A 25693-nucleotide genomic window follows, 5' to 3' on the forward strand; every position below is an offset into this window, starting at 1 on the left:
TTTAGAATAATTATATTGATTAGAGTGACTAAGTCTTTCATAGTTGATCATTGTACAGATTTGTACTTTGAAAAAAGTTCTTCAGGTTCTGCTCATTCCACTTTGCATCAGTTCATATAAATCTTTCCAGATTTTTCATGAAAGCTCCTACTTGTCATTTCTTATTGTACAATAACATTCCATCTCAATATAGTACATATACTACAACTTGCTTAGTTATTCCCAAATCGATGGTTATCCCCTCAGTTACCAATTCTTTGCTGCTTTGTAAAGAATGGCTATGAGTATTTTTTGTTTATACAGGTCCTCCCCACATCTTTTAAAAATCTCATTGAGATTCAGATTTAGTAGTAGCATCTTTGTGTCAGAGTATGAAGAGTTTTATAGCTTTTTTAGTAGAGTTCCAAATCCAGAAAGGTTGGATCATTTCACAACTTCACCAACAGTGCAGTAGCATATCTATTTTTTTTTTCTCTACAGTCACAGAGTGGTTTGTCCTTTTCTTCTTTAGTTAATTTTACAGATGGAGCAATTGAGGGAAGAGAGTTAAGTGATCAGGGACACACAGCTAGAAAATATTTTAGGACACATTTGAACTCAAGAAAATGAACCTTTCTGACTCCAGGCCCAGAACTCTCTACACTTTTCTACCTAGCCACCTTTGAAAACTGCTCTCTCTGTTATAAAACAACTCATTCCTGACTACTGATTTAAAGTATGACTGATACTTTGGTTTGTGAATCACCTCTCAAATCCAGTTCCAGCTAAAGCCTGAATAGGAACCTCTGTAAATTCTGGAGGCTGAACATAAAAGAACCTTTAATGTTAAATGCAAACTTTGCCATAGTACTTCACTCTCATTTATCTATATTATATATTAAACCCAAAAGTCATGTGAACCGAAAACAAATCTTTAGTCATACCTAATTAACAACAAAATACTAATTAAGTCAACTCTGCCTAGACTTCTTGGTCAGGGAAACCATTATAAAAATATCCATCATTTGTTTCCATCTATCAATTCATTTCATGTCAGTTTAGTTGAATTCAATCAATATTTATCAATTTCTATAGAAATATCACTACTTTCAATTCTAGAAATAAAAAATAAATAAATATAATAAGAATAATTGTAATAAGCATTATTATAGCATTTTAAAGTTAGCAAAGTACTTTGCAAATATATTATTTTATCTTCACAAAAATGTTAGAATACAGATATATTATTACACATATTTTATAGATAAGAGAATGGAGGCAGATGAAATTTAGCTGTTTTGTACAATGTTGTGTAGCCAGTAATTGTGTGAGTCTTGATTTGAAGTCAGTTCTTTTACAATCTAAGTCCATAGCTCTTGGATCACCAAGCAAAACACACACACACACACACACACACACACACACACACACACACACACACACATCCAAAAGAAAAAGCAAAATACACTATCCTTAATCTTAACAAATTCACATTTCTACTGAGAAGGTGGGATTTACAGGGGGGGAAAAAGATACAAAATTTATTTTATGTAATTTAAAGGAGAAAGAATACTAACAACAAGATACCAAACAGACAGACTTACAAAAATGAAAGTCTTTTGATATGGGTTTTGAAAGGTTTTGGAAGTATTAAGAGGTGTGGGCTCAAAGATTTGCAAAGGAAATGAAAGATCCATCACATAATTTCACACAAAAAAGTTCTGAAATGCTTGGCAAAGCACCAATGAGTATCTAGATCTTCAAAAAAAAAATCTATGAATAAAGCAGTCCAAATATCATTATCTTTATATTGTACATGAAGAAATATGTGTTTTAAGAGCTTAAGGATATTTGCTTACATGACCATTGATTCCAATAAAAATTTCTTGGCTCCAAATTAAACTAAGATAATTTATTACATTTATTTTTTATTGATACATGCCATTATACCAAGGCAAATTGTAGAACAGGAGGAAAAGAGCATATTACTTATATCCTCAGCTTCTTTTTCTTCTTCTCTATGCATGTTAGACACAGTATATACACATATGCATTCAAATATTCATATTGTGTATAAATATACATATAAGTATATACATACATAAATATAAATCTATCTATATATGTAAACACAGACATATCAACATCTATATCTATCTATATCTATTCACCAAAATAAAAATAAAAATAAAATTATTTTAGCCCACTCTTTTATTTTGAAAATATTTTCTGAATTTGTCCTTGAAGGTGCTTCAGAAATCATTTGAGACAATAACAACTTGGGATTCTTAACATTACAATAAATAACTCCTTAAAAAATGAAAACACATAATAATGAAATTAAAATGGTTAAAGAGGAAAGGAACTAAAATATTTATCCATGATCACACAAGATTCCATTTTTTCAAATTGTCAACTTATTTTAGACTTTCACTAAGATTTTTAAAATATATATTTCAACTTATGGAATAAAATAAGTATTTGCATAGGAGTAAAATTAAAAATTATTGTTTATGAAAGTGCAAATTTAACATCTACAACTTGCTATTTCTTTCAAATATACAGCAAAATAAAAAAACAAATATATGACCATATTATCACAGTATTTTTTTTTCTTTTTTTGTTCCCTACCTTCTATACTAGAGATGACGACATTAAACACACACACGTGTGTGTATGTGTGTATGTGTGCATTTCTATTTATCATTCCTTTCTCTGGATGGAGGTAAAGTCTTTCTTCATATATCCTTTATAGTTAATTGAGTATTTATAATAAACAAAATTATTTATTCACTCAAAGTCTTTCTGTCTTTCTTAAAACAATATTGCTGTTACTGTGTGCAATGTTCACTTGGTTATGCTCATTTCATGCTTCATTATTTTGTGAAAGGTTTTTCATTTTTTTTTTAATCATTGAGTTCATCCTTTCTTATAGCACATTTGTATTCCACATCACAATCATTTACAACTTGTTCAGCCATTCACTAATTGATGTACATATTCCAATTCTTTACCAACCAAAAATAGCTATTATAAACATTTTAGAACATACAAGATTGTTTCCTTTTCCCTTAAAGAACTTTGGAGATACCAAATAGTGGTATTGCGTGTTCAAAGAGCATACTTTGTTGAATAACTTTTTGGACACTGTTATAAATATTTTGAAACATTATTTCATCTATATTTGTCTCAGAATCAACTTATTAGAGAAAATATGCTAGACATCATTGTTGTACTGCTATATTATTCTCCCCAACTTCCTCTCTAACCTTGTCCCTCCTCATAAAGATTCAAGGCATAGATATTGCTACCATATTACTTCCATATCACCTTTAGTACTTCTAATTCTATTTTGCCATGTTAACCAATGTAATAGGTAAAAACTAGTATCTTGGAATAGTTTTAACATACATGTTTCTAGTCAATAGTGATTTCTATAATTTTTATATTACTATTTGTAATTGTGATTTCTTCTGAAAATTTCCAATCTGCCTTCTGAAAACTTATATAAATTTGCTATATTTTTTTCTCATTTTCCTTCTAACTTTGATAGCATAAGTTTTGAATGTGATTTAAAAACAAAATTGATGTAAATAAAATGATTCATCTTACTTCCAGTGATCCTATTATTCTCTTCATTGGCTATCAACTTTCCCTGTATCCATAGTTCTGTTACATTGTTTCATATTTCCATGGTTTGTCATGAGTCATGATATCACCCTTTATATCTTAAACATTTATCTATTTCGAACTTTTATTTGTAAGCAGTGTAAGATGTTAATTTTTGCCTAGTGTCTTGTAAATTGTCTTTTTTTTTTTTTTTTTTTTTTTTTTTTTAGTTTTCTGGAGAAAAAAGTCAAATAGTGAATACTTATTCCAAAATTTGGACCTATCAGTTTATCAAACACAAGATTACTATTGACATTACCGCTATATATTGTGTCCCTAATCTATTCAACTGATCTACCACTCTCTTTTTAGCAAATAGCAGATTATTTTTATGATTACCATTTTGTAATTAGGTTGGAATCTGGTACTGCTAGGTCTTCACTTATATTTTCCTCATCAGTTCCTTTGATATTGTCATCTTCTTGCTCTTTCATATGAATTTTGCTATAAAATAATTCCATGGTAGTCACTTGCTATGGCATTGAATTATTAAACTAACTTGAAACACAATATTCTTTTTTTATTATTTTGAATCAGCCTATCTATGAGCTATTAATATTTCTCCAATTGTTTAGATCTGGCTTATCTGTATGAAAAGTATTTTGTAATTGTCTCCAAATATTGCTGGGGCTTGTTTTGTAGATTGACATCCTAGTATTTCTTATTGTTTCCTGTTATACTAAATGGAATATTTCTTTTATCTCTTCTGTTGATTTTTGTAGCTAGTATATAGAAATTGATAATTTGGATGGGCTTGTTTTCTATTTTCAAAATTTGTTAAATTTGCTAAGAAAATTATCTTAATTGTCTAGGGTATTCTAAATATATTATTATATCATTCATAAAGCGGAATAGTTTTGTGTCCTTCTTGCCATATCTTTTTCCTGAGCTATTGTTATAATTCATATTTTTGATACAATGTTGAATAATAGTGGTGATAACAAAAATTCTTTCTCCATCCATCCTTTTTATTAGGAAAGCCTCTGTTTCATCTCTGTTACTGATGATATTGAATTCTGATTTTTATATGCTTTAGTTTTGCTTTAAATATATGCTATTTATCATTTTGAGAAAGTATCCACTGATACCTATGTTTCTCCAGTGGAGAAAAGCACTACCAGCTGATGTTGAAGATAATGGCTTCATATTGGATATGGAAAAATTATTAAAAGTGATTTAAAAAAAAGAAAAGGAAAAAATGTGAAGAAAATATTTTCATTTTTAAGCATTCCTTACTCTAGTAATGTCAGCCAAATTGTAAAACATAGTTAAACTAATAAAATATGAGACAATCTCTTCAGATTAATTTCCTATATTTGTCATACTGTTATGGGCCAGAACTTGAAACAAGGTACTAAGTGGAATTACTAAGTGGAATTGAGGAGCCAATAAGTAAATCTAGTTTAGCTTTGATTTAATGCTACAACAAATAATGGTTTCCTAGTGATATAATGATTGATGTATACTCAGTGTGGAACATATAAGGAAGAGCTCTCAGGGCCAAAAATGACAAGTACACTAGAAGCTCTCTCAGTCTCAGCCAGGATTTAGTCCAGGAGATTCAGAAGTCAGAGAAGGCAGTTAGGGAGATTCAGAAGCCAGAGAAGACAGAGAAGTGGAATGAAGCAAGACCAGAGAAGTGGTGGCAGTCCTTCTCCCTCGCCCACAGAAACCAAGACATATTCAAGAGGACCTCAAGAACCTGGCAGAAGCAAAGAAGACACAAGACTGCTAGCAGGAGTTTAAACTCTCAGAACCAAGGAGAGAGATAGGCTTCTAAGAACGCTAACCCAGCATCACGAAAGGAGACAAAACTTGGAAAGAGGCAATCAAGGATTTAGACTTTAATCCCTGGCTGCATTTGGAGTGATTACTGAATTGAAACTAAGACTGCCTCCAGAGATCCAAAGGAAAACTCAACAAGAGAATATTACATTTTAGAGAAGAATATTACATACAATTTTTTTTTTAAATAAGAGCATCTAATCCCTACAGGCTAATTCACTGCTTTCCATTATTAATCAGAAATGCAAATTAAGACAACTCTGAGATACCACTACACATCTGTCAGAATGGCTAGAATGAAAGGGAAAAATAATGCAGAATGTTGCAGGGGATGTGGAAAAAACTGGGACACTGATACATTGTTGGTGAAATTGAGAATACATCCAACCATTCTGAAGAGCGATTTGAAACTATGCTCAAAAAGTTATCAAACTGTGCATACCATTTGATCCAGCAGTGTTATTACTGGGCTTATATCTCAAAGAGATCTTAAAGAAGAGAAAGGGACCCCCATGTGCAAAAATGTTTGTGGCAGCCCTCTTTGTAGTGGCCAGAAACTGGAAACTGAGTGGATGCCCATCACTTGGAGAATGGCTGAATAAATTGTGCTATATGAATATTATGGAATATTATTGCTCTGTAAGAAATGACCAGCAGGATGATTTCAGAAAGGCCTAGAGAGACTTACATGAACTGATGCTGAGTAAAATTAGTAGAACCAGGAGATCATTATATCCTTCAACAACAATACTATATGGTGATCAATTCTGATGGATGTGGCTCTCTTCAACAATGTGATGAACCAAATCAGTTCCAATAGAGCAGTAATGAATTGAACCAGCTACATCCAGTGAAAGAAATCTGGGAAATGAGTGAGAACTATTACATAGAATTCCCAATCCCTCTATTTTTGTCTGCCTGCATTTTTGATTTCCTTCACAGGTTAATTGTACATTATTTCAAAGACTGATTCTTCTTGTGCAGCAAAATAACTGTATGGACATGTACACATATATTGTATTTAACTTATACTTTAACATATTTAACATGTATTGGTCAACCTGCCATCTGGGGAAGGGGGTGGGGTAAAGGAGGGGAAAAATTGGAACAAAAGGTTTTGCAGTTGGCAATGCTGAAAAATTACCCATGCATATATCTTGTAAATAAAAAGCTATTTAAAAAAAATCATGACTTCAAATGGCCTGTTCATTATTGTTCAAGATTCAGAGGTCTTTTCTATTCAAAATAAGGGGATGGAGCCAAGATTGCACAGGGAAGACAAAAACTTGTCTTAACCCTCTCCAAACCTCTCTGAACACTGTTAAATAATGCCCTAAAACAAAATTTTGGAGAGGGAGAACCTGCAAAAAGATAGAATGAATAAAACATCAGGTCCAAGACAATTTAGATGGTTGGTAAGAAAAGTCTGTTGCACCAGGATTAGAATGAAGGAAAATCCAGTGCAAACTGCACATAGTCCCAGCAAAGTAGAAACAAGCCTTGGGAGTAATTGAATCAGTAAGAACCAGCAACTGCTTCTACAGCTCTTATCCCATAAATAGTAAGGAAGTAGTGCTATCAAACAACTGGTCAGAAAGAGATTAAAAAGATCTCTGTTAGCTTTGAGGGAAAAATACTCTGATGTGGGTTGCAGTCTTGACTGGTAGTTCCAGAGGAAGGAAGAAGAGTAATCTACTAGACTTTGGAGTAGTAGTAGAGCACTGACCATGTTCATAGTTCTAGGACTGAAGGGTGCGTGTAAGCACTCACAGATGGGAACACAAACCAGAAGAGGAGGGAACACACATCTCCTTAGATCAGAGTACCTTGGAAGTACTGAAAAGATCAATGTCCTTAGAAGTCCCATAGAACAACTGCACAAAATTCTTGAAGCTTGGGACAGTGTGTCTTTCATTTTGTAAATAGACTCCTAGTTCAGTAAAAAGTGAGATTAGAAAATCAGTTGAAAAAGGAACAAAGAACAGAAGACAATTCTGACTACAGAAAGTTACTATGTTGACACAAGATCAAAACACACATTCAGAAGACAACAAATTCAAAGTTTCTACACCCAAAGCCTCCAAGATAAAATTGTTCTTAGATGATGGAAGTGCTCAAAAAAGGTTCTAAAGATCAAAAGAGAGAAGAGGATTCTGGGAAGTTGGTAGGATAGGTTGGTAAATTTCAAGTTCTCCAGATTTCCCATTTTAAAAAAAATTGTACCTCAGGGTAAACATGTTCTGGTGAAAAATTAAGAAGACTTGGGGCAGAACAAGGGTCTTCTGGGTATAACCTGAGAAAATCTGAAGAAAGACTCCAGACTGGGTATTAACCCACATGAAGTGCAAATACCTCTGGACTAGCTCTACACAAAACCCAAGTGGGACTTCTGGGTCTATCTGGATTTAGCTGGAACTTCAGCAGGAACCACAGAAACTTTCAACTTCTGGACTTTTTGTGAAGTTGGGGTTTGAGTCCAGAAAGAATAAATGAACCTTTACTAATAGGTAACTATAGGCCTAGCTGGGTCCTAAGTAAGAAGAAACCAGCACACATGGTGAGTGCAGGACAATGGAGAAGTGACACTGCTAGGCTGTGGGCACTTGCAGGAGGGTGGAGTTCTTTTGGGGGGGTTCCAGGTCAGAGGAGAGAGCTAAAGTGAAACTAGAGGCACCTATGTTTAGAAGTGTTTACACTAGTACCTTTTATTTTTTTTAAAAAAATGAACCAGCAAAGAAGAAACAACCCAACCCATACCAGTTTATTGTGGGAACAGGGAAGATGGGGTTCATTTTCAAAGGAGGGCACTGAAGTAACAAATGCTTCTATTCCAATGAATAATTTTAAATGGTTCCTTGCCTAGAAAGAATTTATAGAAGAACTCAAAAAAGAAGTTAAAAATCAAATGAGAGACATTGAGGAAAAACTAAAAAAAAAAAAAAATCAAGAAAAACAAGATTATGAAAAAAAAAGTTAATTAGCTAGAAAAGGCAATACAAAGTCTCAAAGGTGAAAATAGCTCTTTGAAAATTAGAATTGGGTAAGGAGAAGCCAGTGAAGCTATGAGAATAGCTCTTTGAAAATTAAAATTAGGCAAGGGGAAGCCAGCGAAGCTATGAGAGTCCAAGAAATATTAAAAAATGATGTGAAATAGCATATAAGAAAAATGACAGATCTGGAGAAATATCAAGTACAGAAAGAATAAAACTAATTGGATTCCCCAAAAGTTTTAAATAAACAAAAAAGAACCTTCACACAATAATGCAAGAAATAATCCAAGAAATATGTCCTGGAGTGATAGTAAATGGGGGAAAAGTAGAAATAGAAAAGATTCACTGATCAGCACCTTAAAGAGATCTTTTCTTGATAGCACATAGGAATATTATTGCCAAATTTTGAAACCCAAATCAAAGAAAATTTTTCAAGAAACAAGAAAAAAAATTAATAATCCAAATATGCGGGAGCTACAGTTGGAATTGTACAGGACTCATTAGCCTCAATAAAACTCCACAGGTCCTGGAATTGTCAATGAAAAGAAATAGTCTTGCAGCCAAAAATGTCATATCCAGTAAACTTATCTATACTATTGAATAAGCAAAAATGGACATTCAAAAAGCTTTCAGATTTTTAGGACTTTCAACCAAATCCTAACATGATCAAAAATTTAATCCAATATCAAAGATCAATTTCAAGGCACTGAACATGGACAAATTGCTTTGTTTTCTTTTTGCCTTTACACATGAGAAATATATACCATATATTTAAGATTGACATCAATAATAGGATAGCTCAAAAGAAAGACTGAGGCAAACTTGAAATAAAAATAGAGATTTTGTTATGTGAATGAGGTGCAAAGGAAAAACAGATAGAATCGCATTAGAGTGGAGAGGAGGACTTGTACTTCTGAAAACCCACTCACATTGGGAATGGATTAAATAGGCAACTCTACATATCTAACAAGGGTATAGCAACCTCCAAAATCTATAAAGAAATAAACGGGGAGGGATTGGTGGAAGGAAAAGCAAAGGGTTCAGGAAGAAGTCAAGGGAAGGATCCATAGTGAGAGGAGGTCAAATAATAGCAAGGCAAGCTAAGGAACAGAATTTTTTTTTTAAAGTCATCAGGGATAGGAAAGATATCTGTGAATGTATATGTTTGTGTGTGTTGGGGGTGTAAATGCATGTATGTGTATGCATATATCTACATATGCATACATAAATATATTCTTTCTAACTATAGTCTGCTTGAGGATGGTGGAGAGGATGAAGAGGAGGGGGAAAGAATAAAAATGTTGTGGAGTAGAGAACTAAAGAACAATTTAAGAAGAAGTAAAGAACAGTTGGATACATGTTAATATAATTTCATCTGCATAAAAAGAAAGAGAAAAATGGGAAGAGAAACGAGAGTGATACAAGAAAATTATTGGGGCAGGGGGAGAGAGAAGAGTCAACAGCTTAGAAAAGGAGGCAAAAAAATCTTGAAGAAAGTAATACCTTAAAAACAGAATAGACCAAATGGTAAAAGATGAACAAAAAGTAAGAACATCATCACGAAAAGCAGAATTGGCCAAATGGAAACAGGCACAAAAATTCAATGAAGAAAAAAAAAAAAAACCTCCTTAAAAAGTAAAAATGAAGAAAAAATCTCAACAACTTATTATGGAAAATAATTTCTTAAAGATGAGAATTGAAGAAGTGAAAGCTAATGACTCTATGAGATATTAAGAAATATTAAAACAAAAGCAACATAATGAAAAAGATAAGATATATTCCTTAGGAAAAACAACTGATCTGGAAAATAGATCCAAGAGAAATAATTTTTAAAATTATAAGGTTACCTAAAAATGATAATAAAAATAAGATTAGGTATCATCTTTCAAGAAATTATTAAGGAAGACTGCCTTGAAACTCTAGAAGTAGAATGTGAAATAGAAATAGAAAGAATCCACTTAGGACATTTTGAAAGAGATCCCAAAACAAAAACTCTAAGCAATATTATTTCAGAGCAACCTGATTAATGAGAAAAATACTGCAAGCAGTCAGAAAGAAGCAAGTCAAGGATCAGGGATTCATTGTCTGGTTAACCTTGGATTTAGCTGCTTCTGCACTTAACAATTAAAATGTTTGGAAAATGATATTCCAGAGAACATAGAAGATCCTCAGAAAAACTGGGTATTTTTAGGGATAAAATGGATGCTCATGAAATAGGGGACTTTCAAACATTCCTAAAGAAAAGAGCAAAGCTGAATAGAAATTTTGACTTTAAAAAACAAGAAAAACATCAAAAGGTAAGGAAAGAGATTTAATAAGGTTACACTGTTTACATTACAAATGGGAAGATCATGTTTTAATTTATAAGAACATTACCATTTTTAGGGCAGTTAGAAGGAGTATATATAGACAGAGGGTACAGATGTGAGTTGAAAATGATGGGGTGATATCTAAAAATAAATTATGAATGAGAAAGAAGAATGTACTGGAAGAAAAAGTAAGGTAAAATAAGTAAATTGAGGTAAATTATCTCATATAAAAGAGGCAAGAAAGAGCTTTTACAGTGGAGGAGAAAGTGGAGGACACTTCAACTCTATCAGAATTGACTCAAAAAGGAAATACTGTATACATTCAATTAGATGCAGAAATTTATGTTACTCTACTGGAAAGTAGGAGAGGAGAGAGATAAGAGAAAGGGAAGATACTCATAGAAGGGAAAGGTTTGGAGGAAGAAGTAGTTAGAAGCTTAACATTTGTGAGGATGGATAGGATAAAAAGAAAAGAGATCATGGAATAATGAGGAGGATAGAATGGAATGAAATATAGTTAGCCATCATTCCTGTGGGGGAAAATTGAATCAAGTTTCTCTAAGATATAATCTCTCAAATACAGAAAAATGAGTCAAATTTAAAAAATAAGAGCCATTTCACAATAATTTAAAACATTCACAGATGAAGTATTCAAAGATGCACGTAGTCATATAAAAAGATAAAGGCCTCATTTCTAAAATACATAAAGAATTGTGTCGACTTTAAAAAATACAAATAATTCCCCAATAGATAAATTGTCATAGTATATGAACAGACAATGTTCAGATAATGGAATTAAAGCAATCTATAGTCATATAAAAAAAAGCTCTAAATAACTATTGATTAGAAAAATGCAAATTAAGACAACTCTGAAGTATTACTTCACACTTCTCAGATTGGCTAAAATAACAGGAAAAGCTAATGATAAATGTTATAGGAGATATGGGAAAACTAGGACACTAATGCATTACTAGTGGAGTTGTAAAATAATCTAATCATTGTGGAGAGCAATTTGGAATTATGCCCAAAGGACTATAAAACTGTGCATATGTTTTAATCCAGGATTGTCACTAATGAGTCTGTATCCCAAGGTAATCATAAATGAGGGGAAAGTATGGACAGGTGCAAAAAATATTTGTAACACCTCCTTTTGTGGTGGAAAAGAATTGGAAAATGAGCAGATGCCCATCAATTGAGAAATAACAGAATAACTTATGGTATCTGAAAGTAATAGAATATTATTATTCTGTAAAAATACAATGAACTGAAGCTGAGCAAAACAAGAAGAACTAAGAATACATTGTAAACAGCAACAAGGAGATTGTGTGATCAACTATAAAAGACTTGGTTCTTCTCAGGAGTTCAGTGTTTCCAGGTAATTCCAATAAACTTTGATTGAAAAACATCATCTACAGCCAGAGAGAAATATGGAGATTGAATGTAAATCAACACATGCTATGTTCCCTTTTTCTTTCTTTTTCTTCTCGCTCTAATTTTTTTTTTGTTCTGATTTTTCTCTTAACATGATTCATAAAAAAAAAATCTATTAAAATGAATATACATGTATAACCAGAAAAGATAAATAAAAACACTCTAAATCATTATTGATTGGAGAAACGGAAATTAAAACAATCCTAGTATATCTTACCCATTAGACTGGCTAATAGGATAAAAAGATGAAAAAAAAAAAAGAAAAATTTGGCAGGGGATGTGGGAAAATTGAGACACTAATGAACTATTTAAGTTAGGAACTGATTCTACCATTTTGTAAGAAAAACCTGGAAATATGACCAAAGGCCTATAAAACCATGCATACTCTTTGACCTAGGAATATCCTAAAAAGGTATTTTTTTTCCATTTTAATGGAAAAGGACCTATAGAAACAAAAATACATAGAACAACTCTTATGGTGTAAAAAAAAATTGAAAATTTAAGGGATGAATATGAATTGGGGAATGACTAAACAAGTTGTTATATTATTAGTATGATAGAATGCTATTAAAATAATTGATTAACTAGATGTTCTCTGAAAAGAACATGGAAAGGTTTACATAAACAGATGGTAACTAAAATGATAGCTCCAGAGGAACATTGTATACAATAATAGCAGTATTTTAAAATGGTTAACTGTGAATAACTCAGGAATTCTCAGCAGTAAAATGATCTAAGACAATTCTGAAATCTCATGATGGAAAATGCAATCTATTCCCAGGAGTGGGGATGGGGGATGGAGGACTGATAGAGGCTAATTAACATTTTCTTTACTTTGATTTTTGTTTGTTTGTTTGTTTGTTTTATTTTCTTTTATAACATCACTAATATGGGGTATATATTTTGTATGACTACACTTGTAAAACCAATATCAATTTTCTTACCTTCACAGTGAGGGGGTGTAGAGAAAGGGACTTTAATTTTAAAGATAATAGTTGAAAATTTGTATTTTTATGTAATACAATAAAAAAATATTTTTAAAAAAATTCATGTCTCTTTGCATTTATTGTCTAAGTCCAATAAAATATTTACTTCTCATTCAACTACATTCTGTTCTCCATTCTCTAATATTCATGGACTAGTAAAGTTTTAACTTATAAAATACGTGTGAAATATTAAGTTTGACATAGATTTCCTTCCAGTAACAAGTAGTATAAAATTTTTAATGTTAATAAATATATTAATAATAATTCCACTTTCTTTCTTTCTATAGGACCTGTCAGAAAAATTATTTTATCCATATGTTCATGATGGACACATTATTTTTTGTGTTGACTAAATTCTGTAGAAAATTACCTATTCATGAGACCAGAATACTAAGTCTTTCACTGTCATTTGGTGCAACTTTAAAGAAAGCACATCAAGTCTCTTAATAGCCCTAGTATATAAGGAAATAGTTTCTTTTGCAAATGTCTCTACTGCTTTCTCCTTCAGACTATTTTTATTTCTTGACTCTGCAATTAAAAGTTATTAATTCTGAGATATCTCCTGAGATATTAACTTAAATGATTATGTGGCCTACCCTTGATTTCTGGGCAGATTCCTCAAATGATTTCATTAAAGGAGGAGCTTAAAAAAAAACAGTATTAGAAGGACTCTCAGACTCAGGATGATATTTTTCTTAAATATGGATGAAATATTCCTTTGTTATTAAAATATATATATATATATCATCACTAAATCCTGGACTCACATGGAATCAACTAAACAAAGAAGTGCAACTGTTGGGAAAAAAGTACTTATGTGAAAGAATTGGATGAGATATTGGGGAAAAATTAGATTCATGTGGACTTTTTTTTTTAACTACAATGAATTAACCATGGACTTTTCTATCTCTGAGATAACAACAGAATGCATGGTGGTGAATAGTGTTTTCATTGCACTAAGCTGACATCTTTCAGTACTAAAGAAAACATATCTGATTTTTATCCATGTAACAGTTGACTTCATGAAGAGGTAACATATTTATAAAAATCATTCACATTTCTGATTTTACCCTAAAGTATATTTTGCCTTAAGATTATAGAGTAGATGCTCATCTGAATGAATGTTTTATCACTTGAGAAGTAGGAAAGAATCATTTTATCAAAATAAAGAATTAAATCATTACCAAGAATTCCAAGTGTTTATAGTTTTACATGATCATATTTAATGTAACTAGTTAAGAATATAAATTAAGAAATATATTATTCACCAAATTATTTTAAAATGTAAAATATACAGGACAGAATTTACAGGATTTTCTATTGTGAAGTGATATCTTTGCAAAAAAATCTAGAAAAGCATTAAGATAAGGCTTAAGATAATACTCAGAAAATTGCATATGCTATTGATTTCAGAAGAGAGTTTTAGTGATATAGTTTAGGCTATTGACTAAGAGTACCTTCAATCATAGTCTTACATTTCTGTGCATTAGCCTCTTTTTCCATTTGGAATCATTACCAAGTATTTTCTTCCTTTATAAGAACAAAATATGTTATTATAGTGGAAATGTTTTGGGAAATTTAGAAGGCATTGATTCCTCAGTTTAAAAGATTCTATATTCAAAAAATAATTAAAATGCATATTCCACTGTCAATGGGAAAATACATTGCCAAGGAGTCATCTAAAAGAACTGTAGTAAAAAGTCATTTGTGCACCAAAATATTCATTAAAGTAATTTTTGTAGTAGCAAAATTTAAAACCAATCTTGATGTCCAATTATTGCAGAATTCTTAAATATTAAAAAATGTGTACTATTAGAAAATATGAGTATCTAGATTTAACATGAACATTAGCTTTTTTATATTTAATTAAAGCAGAGCAAAATAGGTACAACATTGAAAATTATTTCCACAATGATAGCAACAATGTAAATAGAACAATTGATCAAAAAATTTATAATGAGAAAATTACTACAGAATATAATTAGGAAATTTTGTCTTCTTTCCTTTATTACAAAGAAGAGAAACTATGGGCAAGACTTTTTTTTTTCATAAACTTTCAAGGGAGGGATATACATGTGTGTATTTATATATATATATATATATATATATATATATATATATATATATATATATATAATTTATAACAATTTATTTATTTCTTAGACATTGCTTTATGAATCATGTTAAAAGAGAAAAATCTGAACAAAAGGGAAAAAACATAGGAGAGAAATTAAAAAACAGAAAAAAAGAAGTGCACATAGTATGTGTTGATTTACATTCAATCTCCATAGTTCTTTTTCTGGAGGTAGAATGCTTTTTCTGTCCAAATTCTATTGGGATCGTTTTGGATAAATGAACCACTGAGAAAAACCAACTCTTTCATAGTTGATCATTGCACATTCTTGCTGTTATTGTTTACAGTACATTCCTGGTTCTGCTTGTTTTTGCTCAGCATCAGTTCATGTAAATCTTTCCAGACCTTTCTAAAATCAGCTTGTTCATCATTTTTTTTAATAGAACAATAATATTCCATTATCTTAATATATTACAACTTATTCAGCCATTCTCCAATTGATAGACATTTGTTCATTTTCTAATTCTTTGCTACCACAAAAAAAGTTGCTACAAGCATTTTTGCACATGTGGGTTTTTCCCCTTCTTTATGATTTTCTTGAGATACAGACCCAATAGTGGCACTGCTGAGTCAAAGGGTGTGCAAAATTGGATAACCCTGTGGCCATAGTTCTAGATTGCTCTCCAGAATGGTTAGACCATTTCACAACTTCACCAACCGTGCATTAGTGTCCCAGTTTTCCTACATATTTTCTAGCATTTATCATTTTCTTTTTCTGTCATCTTAGCCTATCTCTCTAATCAATAGTGATTCAGAAAATCTCTTCATGTGACTATAGATGGCTTTAATTTTGTCATCTGAACATTGTTCATATCCTTTGATTACCGATTGGGGAATGACATATAGAAGGGAGAGATATATTGAGAAATGAAAATTATATGAAATGTGATGAATAAAATGTTTATGCTTCATAATTATCTTTATAGGTAAAATCTGACTGCTGCCAAGGTACAGAAGATTATTCAACTTTTATATGCAAAATTAAAATTTGAAGATAGAATATCCATCATTTCTTCCCCCCACCCCATAAGCTCTGCAAAACAATTAATGCTTCATTATTATTATCAGTATTCTGTAAAGGAAAATGAAGCCCATAAACATTAAACAGATTGTCCATAAAAAGGATCAGATATTGGAACTGAATTCAAGACTCTCATAACTACATGTCTCATGTTATATCCAATAAACTCTTACTTTCTCCCATTTCTCCCCAAAACCACACACACATGGAAAACAGGAACAATGTAACTGAGTTTGTCCTCCTGGGGCTTTCCCAGAATCCTGAGGTACAAAAAATTCTATTTTTTGTATTCTTAATTATCTACATTTTAACTATGGTGGGCAATAACCTGATTATTATAACAGTTATTGGAAGTAAGAGCTTGAATTCCCCTATGTACTTCTTTCTTGCCTTCTTGTCTTTTATGGATTTCACCTATTCCACTGTCATTGTCCCTAAAATGACTTTAGACATGCTTAATGAAAAGGCAACCATTTCTTTCCAAGCTTGCATGGTCCAGCTCTTCTTGGAACATCTATTTGGTGGGGCTGAAGTTTTCCTCCTCATTTTTATGGCCTATGATCGCTATGTAGCCATCTGTAAACCCTTGTATTACTTAGTCATTATGAGATGGCATGTGTGTGTTCTGCTGTTGGTAGTATCTTGGATTGGAGGTCTCATGCATTCATTAGTTCAGCTCCTTTTTATTATTAGGCTCCCATTTTGTGGGCCCAATATAATTGATCACTTCATTTGTGACATGTATCCTTTATTGGAACTTTCCTGTACAGATACTTATATAACTGGCATCTCAGTAGTTGCCAATGGAGGAGCAATATGTACAATTATCTTTTTATTGTTGCTTATCTCTTATGGGGTTATTCTACATTATTTAAAGGCTCAAAGTCTGGAAGGTCGACAAAAAGCCCTTTCTACTTGCATCTCCCACATCACGGTTGTTGTCTGCTTCTTTGTTCCTTGTATTTTCATGTATGTTAGACCTGTTTGTACCTTCCCCATTGATAAATCTCTAACTGTATTTTATACTATCATCACTCCTATGCTGAATCCTCTAATCTATACCCTAAGAAATACAGAGATGAAAAATGCCATGAAGAAGCTTTGGAAAAGAAAAGTTTTGTTCAGCAACAAGGTATTGGTTGGTCTAGTTAACCAATGATATTTTTAGAAAAGAAATGATAAATGATTGTTAAATCCTTAATATCCTTTTTTAGACTAGAAAATCAGTAGATGAACTTTTGGAGTTGTACTATAAAAGAGCTAAGCTTAATTCACTTGTGACACTTTATGAAATATTTGACCTTTCCTAACCTTTATAATTATTGCTTTTATTACTAATAGTAACAAAAATAATCTAATTCTATTTTTTTCATTGTCATATAAATAGTCCTATAATATAGCTCTTTGAGCATAATTCCAGATTGCTCTTCAGAATGTTTGGATCATTTCACAACTCCAACAACATTAGTGTCCCACTTTTCCTACGCCCTCTCCAGAATTTACCATTATCTTTTCTTGTCATCTTAGCTAACCTGAGAGGTATGAGGTGGTATCTCAGAGTTGTTTTAATATATAACAGATTTTTGAAGTTGTATAACTATATTTGTTAATGTAAAACCATTTTAATAATTATCTCATTGAAATGAATGTTAGTGCACCTCCAAAAACAATGAGGGCAACTGGAAAAATTTTGTAAGTTGTTCTATTTCCACAAAGTTTGAGCCTTTCATCCAGATTTCTATACTTGGAAAACTATTTAAAATTGCTTGAACATTATAAATATTTGAGTTGTATGTATCTATTGGAAGTTTGATGCTAACAATTTTGTGGATCAAAATTATATTTGAATGAAGATATTCAACAAATCATTTGAGTTCATACCATTAGATACTTCTTTCAAGAATGATAAAATCTCAGTTTGTACTCTGTGTATTTGTCAGTTCCTATTGTATATTTCAGACCACTAAAACAATTATAAATGGATATTTTATAGGTGTTATTTTTAAAAATCTGCAATGATGTGATTTACCATTTTGATAATCACTTTATATGTTTTTCATTGATTACCTAGTCTGGATATTGTTAGAGTTGGAATTGTCTTCCTTTGTTATTGTTTTCTCTTTTCCCAATAATAGAACTGGATAGGATGGTACAGATGATAGTGATAGCGGTGATAGTAGGGAAAACAAGTATAATAATAGCTCACAAATGTAGCTGTGAATAAATACAGAAGAAAATGACTTTCTTATCACTTGTGTCCTCTCTTGACACTTTACCATCTGGATTATTTTGATAAAATAATTTCTTTAAAAGCATCATTGTTTATTGGAAAAGGGATTATGTTTAAGTTAAAATGTTGGCCCAAAGGATAGGCTGCAAATGATATTGTTCAAGTGGAGATGTGTTCAATCATAGGAAATCATAGGAATTCATTATTTACATGATTTATTTGTGAAGGATCAATAGGTATTTTGGAAAGGAACATATAGCTAGATAGATTATAACATAATATAATATAATATATAATAGATTATAGGTAGCTAGAGTGAATATGCACCCATAAATATATGTGCAATCTTTGTTGATGAAAATCTCACTGCTACAAGTTCTCTATGTATGTCTACTGGCTTCATATATAGTGTTAGCCTATATTGTTTTATTACAGCTAACCATAATGTTATACTACATTTGCATTCTAGGGATATTATGATTTGAATAGTGAATGAATATCTTGGGGAAAATGTGGAATATAAATACAGATATGTGTTTAATATATTAAATTATATACATACATGAAAGCTCTGTGTGATCTGAACTTTATTAAGTTAAATATTATTTTCAAGTTGTCAATACTTCAATAATAATGATAATATTGTTATATGAAATTGTCTTACCTTCAAAGAAAAATGCTTTCAATCACATCATTAGCTTGTGTTATCATTTTTAAAGTCTTTTTGTAAATGATTTATAGATAACGCATTCAATACAACGGAAACTGTACTGTCTTTTTTTTTTTAACATTTGGCTTAACCATACAATAATTAAAAAGTATATCTGTTCTTGCTTCATGCATGTTCAATATATTTTCTTGTTATCCATTTCCTTGTTTCTTTTTCTTTTGTTCACTTATATGAAATTCATATTTGTGACATGCTCCACACATTATACATATTTTCATTTTTATTTGAAATACCTTCTTTCTTGATTCTTTTCATGTGATGTTGCTCTAACATTCATAATTTCAGAGGATATATGCTGAATGTTAATATGAAACAATAGCCTTTTTAAATAGCCAAAGTCTTATCATAGTTAAAAGCACTATCTAACAACCATATTATGTTCAGCTTGTTTTTCTTTTTCTTAATTCTGGCACAAACTTATTATTAATTATTCTAATTCAGGATGCTCTTTTCATTATTTCTATCTGCACCTGTGTCATTCTATCTTTCCTTGACCAATTAATAAGACAAAATGGGTGATATAAGTAGATACAAAAAATAGATGGATATACAGATGAAAAGAAGCAGAAGGATAAATCAAGAGATAAACATTTATATAGAAAGAAATTTCAATGAGAACAGCTATAGTTAATATAAATATACAGATATAGTTGATAAGAAAAAAGAAGTCTCTTCAGCCTATCAATCTATCTCTATTATCATATCTGACTATCATTATATCTTTTTATCATCTGTTGTTTGTTGTGTGTGTGTGTGTGTGTGTGTGTGAGAGAGAGAGAGAGAAAGAGAGAGAGAAATTCAGACAGCAGGTATGTGGTAGAAAATATTGACTGGAATGAAATTTTCCATAATTAATGTGTTTTAGGGAATTTTTCATTTAATATTCACTTTGTATATAAAATTTCTAACTTGTTTCTCTTCCTTTCCCCCTTCCTGATTTTCCTATTTTTTTTTCCTCATCCCTGTTTTTTTTTTTTGTTCTTTTTGGTAACTGTACCTCAGTCTTGTGGTTCATTGCCTGATAGACTAATGTACTTTCAGACATTCCTTATCAGCAAGAAGCTCTCTTGTCCTTCCCCTAAAAGATGTTCTCTGAAATGCCTTGCAGGTAATCTTTTTGCCTTCAACACAATAAAGAAATGCCAAATAACAACTATAGATAAAGTACTTCAAGGAAGAGATAATGAGAATAACAGAACATTGCTGACAGAAACTATATGTCTGATGAAGTGTACATGTTCAGTTGGTATGGCATATGGCATACATTCTCAAGAGAGCAAAGCAAATAATTTTAAAAAGGAATTTATAACTTTGTAATACCAGATTTCTAAATTGTGCTTCCATGACTGCACTATGGCTACACGTTTCCAATGTGAAGAGAACACAATTCCACATTTGTTTCCTTTGTGTGTGCCCCTAGATCTTTGTGTCTTGGCCACATACATTTTCTATAAGTGACCTCTTCCATACACTTTTGCTTTGAATCAGCACATACACACCTATGTGAACACAAACACATGCACACATATACACATGTTCATGTATGTAAAATATACTATATGTATATTTATGTGTGTATATTTCCAAATATATATGTATTTACTATATGTTTGCCATTGCTTTCATGTTTCATAGGTTTGTACATTCTTCTTACTGATGTTCTTTATATAAAAAGAGCTGGAGAAAGAAATAGCAAATCATTTCAGTATCTTTGCAAAGGAACTCCCTAATGGTATCACAGAAAGTTGTAAACAACTAAAACAACTGAACAAATGCTTAAATGTCAATGAAGCCAGTTGAAATGTTTGAAACTATGCATAGTATAATGGAATGAATGCCAACTTTGGAATAAAAATACCTGAGTTCAAATTCTACAAATTTGTTATTTTTGTAAAACAAAGTTAAGGAAAACAAAGTCAGCTTCATGAGTTTCAATCTCTTTCTCTGTAATTTCACAGCTTTGAACAATATGTCTCCCCTAGTTTATTCCTTTCTAGTTCCCCTAAAACTATAAGTTATTTTATTTTTGTACATGACATACAGACATGATTTAAAAGAAACATATACACAAATGTTCTTTTTCTGTTTATCTGGACATTCAAAGATAAAAACTTCCATAATAACTTAGAAAAATCCAAGCAGAAACTCTAAGATATGGCATCAAAAAGGAATCCCTGGTTATCTGAATTTTCAGTACTGAGGCTGTCATTTGAGCCTCTTTATTTAGACTTTATGTAACTTTTCTTCATAAATAAATCAAAGAATGAATGTGACTCATTTCAACAGTGAGGTTATTCAGGTCAATTACAAAAGACTTGTGACAGAGCGAGCCATCTGCATCTAGAGAGAGGAGTGTGGTAATTGAATGTGTTTCAGAACATAGCATTTTCATCTTTTGCTTTCTTTTTATTTTCTTTCTCATGTTTTTTCCCTTTTTTATCTTATTTTTCTTGTGTAGCATGATAAAGGTGGAAATATGTATAGAAGAATTGCACTTGCTTAACATATATTGGATTTCTTGCTGTCTAGGGGAAGGGATGGGGGGAGAAGAGAGGAAGCAAACATTTGGGATACAAGGTTTTGCAGGAGTGAATATTGAAAACTATCTTTGCCTGTATTTTGAAAATTTAAAAAAAAAGCATTATTATAAAAAAGAATTACCTTGTAAAAAATAAATAAATCAGAAAATTTTAGATAGCAAAAACAGTTTGGAGATTATTTAAATGGGTAATGCTTTGTCATTCTACAACAATGATTTCTAGGTGGCAGTACAAATATATTTCCAGGTTCATCTGGATCTATATCTATTTCTATTGATATCTATGTAATCCATGCAGATACATACCCAGTTATAATAGACATTATAGAAGTGGATAATAGCTAGAAATAGAGATAGAGATGATATAGAAATATTACTCATGTTTAACCCCTTCAAATCTTAATACCCACATATACATAATATCCACATATGTCTATATGCATGCTGCTTATCTTTCATTTTCAAAGAGGACAGATGGATGACATCATGGAGAATTGTCTTGACTTGTGTGTGAATTGGATTTAACGATAGTAAAGTTACACAAAGTCATCAACTTCACTCTTCTTTCCTGAATCATTGAATCCCAATATCAAGACAAAAGTCAGAATAACTGGTTATGATCCAGAATGCAGTGGATGACCTTAGAATCTTTAGTGTCTGAACATGCTCTAAACATTCTACATGCCTGTTTTTACCTGCCTTCATTGCTATTGGAACAAATTGTTCTCATCCACTTTTTCCACTGGGAAAAGTCTTCATATACTTGGGGTAGATGTCCCTCTCACTTAACAAAATGTTTGAGGTCTGTTGGTTCCCTTCAACTTGGTTTAGCCCATCTGTTGAGACAATTTCCTAGAGGGTGACCACTGCACATAATACAGCTTTTTGAAGCCACAAATGAGAGTTGGGCAACAAGTGAATATCAAAGGTGGATGAGCAGCCCTGAAAAAAAAGGGGCAAGTCCTTACACCAGAGATGTTAGTTTTTCCTAAACTTCCCCCACTACCAGTATTCCAGAGACACTAGCCTAAAGGTCTAGCTTTTGGCTTGAAATTACCTCTGCCTTTATAACCCTACCCACCATTCAGACTGCAGAGAGACTTTAGATAAAAAGTCAAATGCCATCATTTAAACTATTTTAATAATTGCCATTGCCTAAGGCTAATTTCATCAATTGAGAGTCCAATCATCACTTGGTTGTGATTATGGGAACTCAGAAGCAGTGGTCTGGATGACATATGCTTAATTCTGACTGTGTAAGCAATAGACAAGTAGAGAATGACACACCTTGAATTTTTTTTCTCTTGGTTGTTACCAAAGATGCAGTCAGTCTTCATTGAAGGTCTTTGGTCATCCAGAAAGGCTATTGATTAAATTAACTTTTTACTATTATCCTAATAAATTTTGTTCAGAATTCTGCACTTTAGTATACCTTAATTTCTATTGTAACATATATATATACAACTATGTATGTATGTATGTATGCATGTATATATCTACCTACCTACCTATATGTCATTTCATCTATAAACGCTTGGCTTATTAATGACATACATATCTTTCCCAAATTTCAGAGTTCTACATTTGGCTCCCTCAATGTTTTTTCTACTTTATACCATCTGAATTATTTTTGTAAGCTCCATTTTCCTTTTAATGAAGTCATGTAATACCATTTGATTTGAAAATATTAATTTCCTCACAGATGTTGTAAAGAGAGTGATCCTCCCTTGAGCATACCATCATCTGTCTCAAGATTTCTTAAACATTTTCCAGTTGCAAGCCCTTTTTGTCCTGAAAATTTTGTGTGATTCTGCATATATAGGCATATAAATCAATATTTACTGGTAACTAATCGATTTCATGACTCACATTCAGATATGTTGTAATGCCAGAGAAACTGAGCAAGACAGAGATTAGACACCAATTCAATAGTTTATTAAATGGAGAGGGGTACTGGGACCAATGGATCCATGTTTGGTCCCAGGGCTAGATGAAGACTATCATCTCAAAGAGTCCAGCCCTCAAGTGGTCTGATATTCTAATGACATCTAAAATGGATAAACCTTTTTATCCTGTCAAACATTAAGAAGGAATATCTATAACCTAAAGATATAAAACCTTTATCTTATCAACCATTTAAGAGGGAATGATTAGAGCCTGGGGTTTGAGACAGAGCAACTGAAATGTTTATCTCATCAAACATTAAGAGTGAAAGGTTATAACCTGAGGCAGAATAACTAAATAGGACAAATGGAGAAACTGAGTCACAACATTAAAAGGGAAGTTTGGTACAACAATGTGCCCTCAAATAGTGCCAAATCTCACAGTTGAAAAACTTCAGTCTATCTAATCCTATCTGTGATAATGACAGTGATAATCAACTTGCCTTCTCCATTCTTCAAGATTTGACCCATAAAATTCTGAGCCAAATTTAAAAGGGATTTACATGTCAGAGAAGTTTGTATTTTATCTTAAGAGCAAAGAGAGGCACTGAAGTTTTTTTTTTTTCCTTAGGAGCAAGATCTAAGTTTTATTTTTTATTTATAGCAATGTTGGCAAGAGAATGAAACAATTTTGCTGCAACTTTGGCAAAATTCCTAACAAGAGCAATTATGCATTCTCCAAGGAATTCTGTGCCCATTGCATCACCAAGTTCTTAAAGTGCCTGAAGTGAACAGAAAATAAATCTTTGCATTGAGAGGAGAAAGATATGGAGAATTTGCAAATTTTCACAAAAAGTTATTCATAAAGAAAGTGTCCCTCTACCAATTATAAAGGGACTCCCTGTGTTTCTTGACTCCAATCCTGCCTTAAAAGGAAAGAAAGCTCCAGCCCTAGGAGGAAAAAAAAATGTCTCCAAACTGAACTTTGAAAGGATTATAGAACAAGAAAGGATTTAGAAGTGCTGTAGATTTCATATGCATGAATCCCATTGTTAAATTCAAGGTACCAATTACTCTGAATTTACCTACTTTACAAACACATCTTGTATTTTCTGGCATCAAATCATGTGATTCTCTGGTCTGGTAGTTTTATAAATTATCCCTTTTGTCAATGATTTCTTATACATGGTTCGAGAGAAGGCCAAGCCTTAAGATAGGGCTATTTGGAAATTTGGAATGATTAGGTAAGAAGGTGATGAAATCTCAGACATGAAGTAGTTTCATATTCTCTCTCTGCCTCTGTTTCTCTGTCTCTGCATTTCTCTCTGTGTCTCTCTTTTAAAGGTAAAAATTTCTTTTTGGGGTTATAGATACTATCTAAATGAATGTTTCTATAAATAAAAGAAGGATGTTAATTGATATGAGAAGTGGGACACTTCTCATCTGGATTCCTCTCCAACTCTCTAGCTGAATCAGCAAGCTATATATATATATAGTTCAAAATCTATTGAGCAGAATTCGTCTTTAAATTGGTTGTTGGCAGTTGCTATCATCATATTTACTTATTTATATCTCCTTATCCTGTTTTATATGAAAACTATATATTCACAACTTTTTTCTACTCAACTGTTTTCATAGCCATGTGTTGACATTGAAAGAAAGATAACTTTCTTGAAGGTTTTGCCCAAAGAGTAAGCAGTCTAGCATAATTTTATACCATAAGGGCTTGAGATGCTTAGCAAGGCATTAATGAGTAGTAAAGGTTGATTTTAAGGGAATTTTTAACAGAACTTGTCATTGGGTAATGAGATACTTTAGACAATTTATATATATGTATGTATAGATATGTATGTGTGTACATATATGTATAGATATGTATGTATAGATATGTATGTATATATGTATAGATATGTATGTGTATATATACATGAATAGATATGTAAGTATGTATATATATTTAGTAGTCTGCAAAAAAGTTACAAACTTTCCAGAGAAAGGAATACCTAA

At 31.7% G+C, this 25693-nt stretch overlaps 1 protein-coding gene across 1 annotated transcript; it reads left to right on the top strand.

Annotated features, from left to right (window-relative positions):
- The first annotated feature begins 16509 nt into the window (after nucleotides 1–16509).
- LOC127541305 (olfactory receptor 4A47-like) lies at nucleotides 16510–17463 on the top strand. Its single transcript, XM_051966588.1, has one exon. It carries the CDS (start codon nucleotides 16510–16512, stop codon nucleotides 17461–17463), a length of 954 nt encoding a protein of 317 aa, XP_051822548.1.
- The last annotated feature ends 8230 nt before the right edge of the window (nucleotides 17464–25693 follow it).

Source organism: Antechinus flavipes, chromosome 6, assembly GCF_016432865.1.
Source record: "Antechinus flavipes isolate AdamAnt ecotype Samford, QLD, Australia chromosome 6, AdamAnt_v2, whole genome shotgun sequence".
Taxonomy (NCBI): domain Eukaryota; kingdom Metazoa; phylum Chordata; class Mammalia; order Dasyuromorphia; family Dasyuridae; genus Antechinus; species Antechinus flavipes.

What these genes read in the sequence shown, in the direction of transcription:
- LOC127541305 (XM_051966588.1), top strand. Translation starts at nt 16,510, where the DNA reads ATGGAAAACAGGAACAATGTAACTGAGTTTGTCCTCCTGGGGCTTTCC.